The following is an 8,509-nucleotide window of genomic DNA, read 5'->3' as shown; positions in this document are numbered from 1 at the left end:
CTCACAAAATGATCTAATTCGCTGTTCTCCCTTGGTGAATAGCAATCATACAAACATCACACACATCCACGTCATGACTATTGCATTGAACTTGACATCGTGCCAATTTTGCTATCTCACTCCTCCGCCCACCGTCGCACTCGCACGGGCTTTTGCTGCACTTCTATAATTTTATATCATCTCTTTTTTTTACAGCTTCAGCTGCGCCATAAATTCTGTATACTTTATAGAGAGCGAGAGAGAGAGAGAGCAAAAAAAATTGTATGTAGAAAATTTCAATCGCGTTTCCTCTTTTCCAATGTGATCTGGACCGATGCGAATCATGTGCTCAATTGAATCGGTTTTAAATCAATCACATAATCTAGGAAAGCAATAAAATTGAATTTTTCAAATACAAATATTCTAAATACTTAAGCACTTCAAATTCTTAACACTTCTTTTAAATCTCTGCATTACTTCCGACCATACTAATCTCCCCTTTGGATCTGTTGGATCACTTAAAAATTATCAATCGATGGTGGCAAAAATAAACAGCATCTCGCGAATATTAATTGGCAGTCTCTGAAAGGCTCCTTGGGCGGCCGCAAAGCATCTCAAGGAAATGCCAGTCAATTGACTGTTCGACCCCACAATTTCCGCGCCACGTCGCGCGCTTCGCCTTTTCCATCCTCAACAATAATGCCCGAGAGGACGAGCTCAATATTAACTGTGTTGTATCGCTGATTTTCGGTGCTTCTTCTCCTGAACACACACACACCCATGATTTCCTCTCTTGTTCATCTCAGGAGGAGAGTTTAGCTCAAGGCGGGGACTTGACAAGTGAGAGAGAGAGAGAGAGAGAGAGTTTTTGCGCCTTGAGAAGTTCTGGAGTGGATTTTCAACGAATATTCCTGTCCTCGCGCACATTCGCATCATTTGTCGTTGAGCATTTTTCGTCTGTCGTTATTCTTGTCTTTGCCGCGCAAAAATAAAACGAATAGGGGTTGATTTTTTGCACATTCTTCCATCCCTCTCTCATTCTCTTGTCCTCTTGACAACGAGAGAGCGATGGAGAGAGGGATATAGTGCGCGAGCGACAGCGTGATGTTGGACAGAAATTCTATTCACCTTTTCACAAATGAGCCCAAATGGATGGGGTTGTTTTCTATATTGGCTCAGTTTCTCTAGTTCAAACATTGCATAACTTTATCACCAGTTGGCACTCAATTCTTCTACACCCAGACATTATAGACAATTTCAAATTTTATGGCAATTTCTACAGCCAGATTTTAGAAGAGAAGATTGACTATAAATTGTCATAAAAGTTTAAATAACCAATAAACCAATTACATTGTCTTCGAAGATGTCAGCTAGACAACCGTGGAAAAGTCACTGTCGATTTCACACCAATAACTTTGTGATTATTCAATCTTTTTCATGATTTATGCCTAAAAGTCATGCAGCAATTTAACCTTTAAAGACATGTTAATTTTAAGTGTTCAAATCCAACTTAATCCAATATAACACATTTTTTACACTTCTTGTTTGACTGAGAATTGCTCCAATAATCAAATTTATATTAATATCCTGTGAAAAATACTAAATTCTTGCTTTATTCATTCAATTTTATTACTTGAAAGTAAAAATCAATATTTAGATATTTAATTGAGCCCTTTAAGATACCCCAAAAATTGTTAAGTGTTTTTTCTTCTGGAAAACGAACTTCTTCGGTGACCGAAAACGAGTTTTTGCAGGGGTAAAATTTTGCACACGTAAAATATATATGGAAGAATTTGTGCATCCTTTTTGCACTCGCATTCATTGCGTCGCGGCGTCTCTTTCTCACCCACACCCCTGATTGTGTGAGGGGTGAGAGAAATCCACCCTGGCTGTGTGTGGTAGTTTTTGGGCATCCACAAACTGTTCCTAATGTCAATGTGTGCGTGAGTGGAAATTTTCCATTTAGAGACTGTCTGAAAAATGAGGTAAGTTTCAATGTTATTTCGTTGGAAAAATGTGTGAGAAAAGACTTTTTTTTCACTATGTTTTGTGGGTTTATTTAGTGCTGAAGAACAGATAAATTGAAATGGAAATTTTTCTCAGTCTTGAGATTGGAAAATTCTTCACTTGAGATGCGTTGTTTGTTAATGAATATTGTTGAAGCACTTGAATCATTCTTTGATTAGCACGAGGCGCAGATTTGCCGAGGAGGAGAAGAAGGACGAGAAAGGAAGAGGCGTTTTGCTAGAAATTTCCACGTAATTTTCACGCTGGGAAACATACACACACACACACAGTCCAAGAAGTGGTTTCTTCAGTGGAAAAACACCCGAAACCTTCTCATCTTTTTGTGGTGGAAAACTTTAGTCCCTAATGACCCGTGAGCAAAAGATTCTTGGCAAAATTTTACCACTTTTAGGTCATCATTCAACATTGGGAAGCATGAGAAAAATTCAAATATTTGCACTGCACGAGGAAAATGTGTGATGTAAGAATTTTTCAACACACTGTTCTACATTTTATGACTTTTTTTAAGTGAAAATTTTCACTCTCTCTCTCTCTCTCGCACAATCTTCTGCTTGTGTGATTTTCCGACACCAACAGTTGGAAGAAAATCCATAGTTGATTGGGAAAGTGTGTTCAATCGCTCACGAGAGTGTCTTTTTTCCCCGTATTTATACTTGATTTATTTTTAAGTTGAGTGAAAAATTCTGTTACTTTTTTTACCCGTTGACGAATTCTTTCCGCAAAACCCTCTTAAGCAGTCTTAAGTGTTCTTTTTCTTCACTCTCTCTAGAGTTACACTCGCGCACAAGCCGTTAATGTTGCGATCCAGTCGTTGAAGATATTCGTCGGGGACTGAGAATTGTTCGAAGAAGTCTAATAGAATCAACCTTATGCGCTGCTCTCGCACGGCACGATGTTCTCTCGCTCTCAATGGCCTCTCACTCTCTCTGGCCCACCCCCGGACACCCCTCGCGATACCCACATGTGCCAGGAGGGCCAATTCGAGTGACGCACTGCTCTTGGATGTATTTGTTGGTCGTTGCAACGCTCGGTTTGAGCTTTCGTGGCGCGGAAATTCAACTGCGCTGGCGCCAAGGAATGACGACAGAGTTTTTCACACATGATTCTCTCCCTCTCTCTCTCACTTTCCTCTCCCACCTCATGGCCAATACACAGAGAGCGAGAGAGAGGCACACAATTCTCCTCTCGCGCATGAGAGAAAATTCCTCAGAGAGACTTAAATTCTCCTGTAAAATTCACATGGATTAAAATGAAAATTTCCATCGCACTTCCTGAGCTTTCACTCTCGTCCACGGTCACAACATCTAATTTTCCCCCCTGATGGCCTTCAATTTATCTCCCCCCTGATCATCGACAGCACGCGTCCTTCGGAATTCCAACCCTTAAGCGCTATCTGCATATGCACAACCCACTTATTCAGCCCCGAAGGCTCTTCGGAGAGCTCCAAGGGGGAGACAATGTAGTTAGAAACAGTGTACAGCTCAGCTGAAGTACTTAAGACGTGAAAGTGTTGCAATATATGCGATATTTCTGGATAAAAACATAAATTTCTTTCAATTTGTCTTCAAAAAGCAATTAATCAGAGTAATTTTCTAGGTTATGTGATCAATTAAAGTTTATATTTGCTTATTTTCCTTCACATATTGCCGCCAGAGGGCAGCAATTTAATCTTAAAAGTCATGTTGGAGTTTCGATTGTATTTCCTCCTAATTTTAGGTGTTCGAATCCAACTGACGGCAAATTATAGGATTTTTTGCCATTTAAATTTAAATATTATTAAATTTATTTAAATATTTATTTAAAAAGGTTCAATTTTTTATTATTTTGCATTTTTTCTTGAGAAATAATCCTTTTTCAACTCATTTTTATTCAAATTTTGATAATTTCAGAGTAGAAATCAATATTTAAATGTTTATTTGAACAGTGACTTTCATTTTGGAAAAAAATATAACCACAAAAATGTGTTTTAGGTTTTAATAACATTAATTTTTAGAGTTTTCTCACCAAATAAGGAGTAAAAATGTTCAATTTTCTCCTGGACTTTTTGCAATTTTCATCTGGAATCTTTATGAACTCTAGAAGAGTTTAAGAAGTGTCAGGAAGTGGTGTACAGATTTGAGTCATATCATCCCCCCTTGGAGAGCCCTTACGCCAGGGGCGGCATGAATGAGAGGGGCTCGGCTGACGTCATCGCATCTTCTACGCCTCAAAAGTCCTCCAATGGCTGATCGTGGGTCGAAACACACCCCCTTTTCCCTCGGAAAAAGCTCTCCATTCACCGTCGCCTCACACCCACGCGCCTGAGCTTTTGCCCACTCCATTCATCGCCGTCGCGTGCGCCCCGTCGCCACCCTCCCCGCGTGTCATTTCACTTTTTGCCACCCCTTCGCTGTGTGAGCCTGAAATAAGGCTGATTCAGGCAATCTGTTTGGGTTGAAATTGAGTGTCTTCTGCAATGCGCATGCTCACCTGTATTTCACAATTCGCTCTGCAGGTATCTCACAGTGTCCTTGCGAGCTTTGCGTTATGTATGCACACCCTGACAACCCTGACAACAGAACAATTCCCACTGTCACACAATAATATTAAATAATTTATAGATCTAACTTGAGAGCTTCCCAGCTGTTAATGCACAGCTCACAAACGACACAAAAGAGTCACCAAAATTACAATTCTTCATCGATTTTCAACATCTTGATAGTGACTTGAATTCCCAAGGGGGAGATAATGCAGCGAAACAGTGGTCAACACTTCCTGACACTTCGGCAATTTCAGTGAAGAATCACAAATAATATATCTAACAAATATGCAGAAACAAGCAGGACAGACAAGGCCAGAGAATGATGAAGAAGTGCACCAATTGACGTACAGTCACAATAGATCGCTGCATAGACAATAAGAAACTGGAAGCATTGGACGCCCTCCACATCTTCGTATCGCAACATAGAAATGTCAATAAGAAGGAAGATTGTTTTGGCGTTAGCTTGATCTATGGAAAAACCTACAGAAAGTAATTTAAATCATTTGATAATCCAATTATTATTATGAACTGATACAAACTTCAGCTATTCTTATACGTAAATTTTTAATTCCCCTCAAGATCATAAACGATAAATGGTAGAAAAAACGCATACATAAAGTTAAATGCATCCATTCTGTGTTACTTCACATGCAACACGATTAACACAACAAATTTAGCTTTATGGCTTGTTCTTGTAGTATTTCCCGATGAACGTAAAAGAAAAACGTGTAAATGTTACGATCGCAATAACTCTATAATTAAAATATCTCAATGAGAGTTCAGTTGTTGTCACGATGTCGTTGACGTTCGTCCGCTTTTCCCATTTGGATTACTTCTTCTTCTCGATCGTCTTTGTCGTTTCCATCGCGATCGGAGTGTTCTTCGCGTTTGGCAAGCGACGTCAGTCGATGGAAGAGTTCCTCTTCGGGGGTAGAAATCTCAAGCTACTGCCTGTCTCGTTCTCCTTGGCCGCCACAATAATCTCGGGATCAACCATAATTGGCCAGAGCATAGAGACGTACGCCTACGGATTTCACAATTGGATCGTCATCAGCTTCTTCGTTCCCTGGGTGTTGGCCATGCGTCACGTCTTCCTACCGGTCTTCTACGAACTCCAGCTCGAGAGCAGCTTCAGCTATCTGGAGATGCGCTTCGACAAGACTGTTAAGCACATTGCAAGCACTTTCTACGTCATCAGTGGCTTAATCTTCATGTCACTGACACTCTACGTTCCCGCTTTGGCATTCCAAGAAGTCACTGGCTTCGATCTCTACGCGATCCTTGTGATCATGAGTGCGATTTGCATTTGGTACACAATTATCGGCGGCATCAGAGCAATCATCTGGACTGATGTCTTTCAGTGTGTCCTGATCCTGTTCTCCGGATCTGTGATCCTCATTGTGGGCTGGAATAGTGTTGGCGGCATCGGCAAAATCTGGGAAGCTCTAGATCGTGGTCAAAGACTAACGTTCTTCAAGTATGTATAACATTAAATACAAACCGAAAGTCAATTCACATATTACGTCGCATTAAGCCAAGAAAAGCCAAAAAATTCACGTGAAAACCAAGGAAATAGCCATAAACAGTGTTTTTAGGTTGACAAGATTAGATTGTTTGGATTCAAGGGAGAGATAATAAAGTCTGAAATGGTGTACAGCTCAGTAACAATATTATAGGAATTTTAAGTTCATTGGCAAAATATAAGAGACGCTTTTGTGATCTAGAAAGCTTCCACAAAGAAAAAAAAACTGAAGGCATTGGAGACTCTCCACATCTTCTTATCGGCACATAGAAATGTCAATAAGAATGAAAATTGTGCTGACGTTAGTTAGATTGTGTTGAGTTTTGGCTAAAAATGCTGTAAAGCGTGATTTTACAGCTGAAATTCGCACTAAATAAACTTTTAACTTAGTCTTTTTTCGCCATTTTGTTCATATTTAAAGTGTAAAGTTATATCAACAATTCGTAATTCTTCAGGTTTGACTTGGATCCAAGTGTGAGAGGAACAATATGGTCGTATATCTTCAGTGCCTTCCTCATCTACATCTACCAATTTGGGGTGAATCAGAGCAGCTTGCAGCGCTACTTATCCTTGTCCACCTTTGACGAGGTCAACAAATCCCTCTGGATACAGAGTGTCATTATGGTGGCTTTGCTGCTGATTCAATTCACCATTGGCGGCATAATTTACACCACCTATGAAGATTGTGATCCTCTGATGGCTGGCATTGTGAAGAAGATCGATCAGATCTTCCCGCACTTTGTGCAGGAAAAGGCTTCACTCTTCGCCGGTTTCAATGGCATCTTCATTGCAGGCGTCTTTGCTGCTGGTTTGTCCACGGCTTCGACACTTCTCAATACACTCGGCGGCACAATTTACAGCGATTTTCTCGGCTCGCGACTGAAAATCACGTCAGAGAAGACCTTCAATTGGACCATGAAGATTATTGTCAGCGTGGTTGGAGTGACAAGTGTCCTTCTCGTCCTTCTGATTGAGCGAATGGGAACAATCTTCGCCATCACCACGCAATGCTTCACTTTGTCCACCGTTGGTGTCTTTGGACTCTTCATCAGTGGCATGTTCTTTCCGAAGATCAACAGCAAAGTGAGTTTATCCCCTGGAAATAAATTCCTCTGCTCTTCATTTATTTATTCAGGAGGGCGGTTGCTTTTTTTCTACAGGGTGCAAAATGTGGCGTCACACTTTCAATGCTTATCGTTGGCGCTCTAATTATTGGTGGCTTGAAGAAGAAACCTGATCCAATTCTTCCTCTGCGCATTGACGGCTGTGACTTCACAAATAGCACATTTTCCATCGGAAATCACAGCATTTCCAGCAACATCACACCATTGATGACTGAAAGTGAAGATCTTCCGTGGATCTTTCGAATAAATTTTCAATATTACAATATAATTGGGCTGGCAATTAACATTTCCTGTGCATACATTGTGAGCATCTTAAGTGGTGCTAATGAAGTGACAAATCAGAAGCTTTTAGTCACATTTCTGAGGAAGAGCGATCGATCAGACGCTCTAATGAGTTGCACAAGCACGACTTGAGTGGCAAATTAAACACAGTTGCAGTTTTATTTAGGAAATTAACCATCAATCGATGACAGACAAATAGATTCAAGAAGCTTTCAAGTTCAGTAAGCATTAAGATTAAGCTGTTGTAATTGATGATTCTTTGAATTTATCATATTCTGCTGTAAACAAGCTTAATTGTATCGTATTGATATTAAAAATCATTAAATAAAACATTTATTAAGCCTTTTTCATCTCATTTAATAATAATTCTGAACAATTTCTGTCTTGATTTCATAGTTTTATCTTCACAAAAATGCATAGAAAAATTCTGATCGAATAGTGAGGTTAGAAATCCAACTGGAGTAATCCTTCTTAGACTAATTTTAACCCTTTAAAATCAGGAAATGAAAAAATTTAGCGAATTTTTTCACATTTTGTACTATAAAATGAGATTAAATATGTAATTTTTATGCAGAAACCGCGTAAATTACAGCAAAGAAACATTTTTCTACACTGAAATGATATTTTTGAGGTTATGAGTGACATTTAATCAATCTGGAGGTTTTTCAAAGTCAAGGGCTTAACTTTGGAGAAGAAAAAGTGAAATATTCTCAGCCTAAAGACAACTTTAATAATTTGGAGGGCCTTTTTAGAATCTAAAATCTATTTTAAATCAATCACATAACCTAGAAAAAAGCAATAAAAATGATTTTATAACCAAAATGTGTTAGAAAATGGCTAAATTTGTTGAAACAGAAGCTTTTGCAGTACAAATACTCTAAATATTTCTTCACTTTCCATTCCTAACACTTCCTTTTAAGCTGTACACCACTTCCAGCCGCAATATCTGCCCCTTGTATTTCTCTATAATATGCTAAATATTCTTCTTAACGATTTACACGTGTATTCAATGAATTTTCCACTTCCGTTCATTATTCTCTCTTGCAATTTCTA

At 39.2% G+C, this 8,509-nt stretch overlaps 1 protein-coding gene across 1 annotated transcript; it reads left to right on the top strand.

The window, feature by feature from the left end:
* The first annotated feature begins 5,322 nt into the window (after positions 1 to 5,322).
* On the top strand, positions 5,323 to 7,810 carry LOC132266146 (sodium-coupled monocarboxylate transporter 1-like). Its single transcript, XM_059766995.1, has 3 exons — positions 5,323 to 6,005; positions 6,506 to 7,133; positions 7,211 to 7,810. Exons 1-3 carry the CDS (start codon positions 5,323 to 5,325, stop codon positions 7,586 to 7,588), a joined length of 1,689 nt encoding a protein of 562 aa, XP_059622978.1. The 3' UTR covers positions 7,589 to 7,810.
* Positions 7,811 to 8,509: the final 699 nt, after the last annotated feature.

This window comes from Phlebotomus argentipes, unplaced genomic scaffold (assembly GCF_947086385.1).
Source record: "Phlebotomus argentipes unplaced genomic scaffold, Phlebotomus argentipes genome assembly contig_5, whole genome shotgun sequence".
Lineage (NCBI taxonomy): Eukaryota > Metazoa > Arthropoda > Insecta > Diptera > Psychodidae > Phlebotomus > Phlebotomus argentipes.
This window is presented reverse-complemented; position numbering and strand designations above follow the sequence as displayed.

Bases quoted from the DNA above. Each gene is read 5' to 3' on its own strand.
- LOC132266146 (XM_059766995.1), top strand. From the start codon at position 5,323: ATGTCGTTGACGTTCGTCCGCTTTTCCCATTTGGATTACTTCTTCTTC. The intron at 6,006-6,505 runs GTATGTATAACA...GTAATTCTTCAG, and splicing joins CAAAGACTAACGTTCTTCAA to GTTTGACTTGGATCCAAGTG. The intron at 7,134-7,210 runs GTGAGTTTATCC...TTTTTTCTACAG, and splicing joins TTCCGAAGATCAACAGCAAA to GGTGCAAAATGTGGCGTCAC.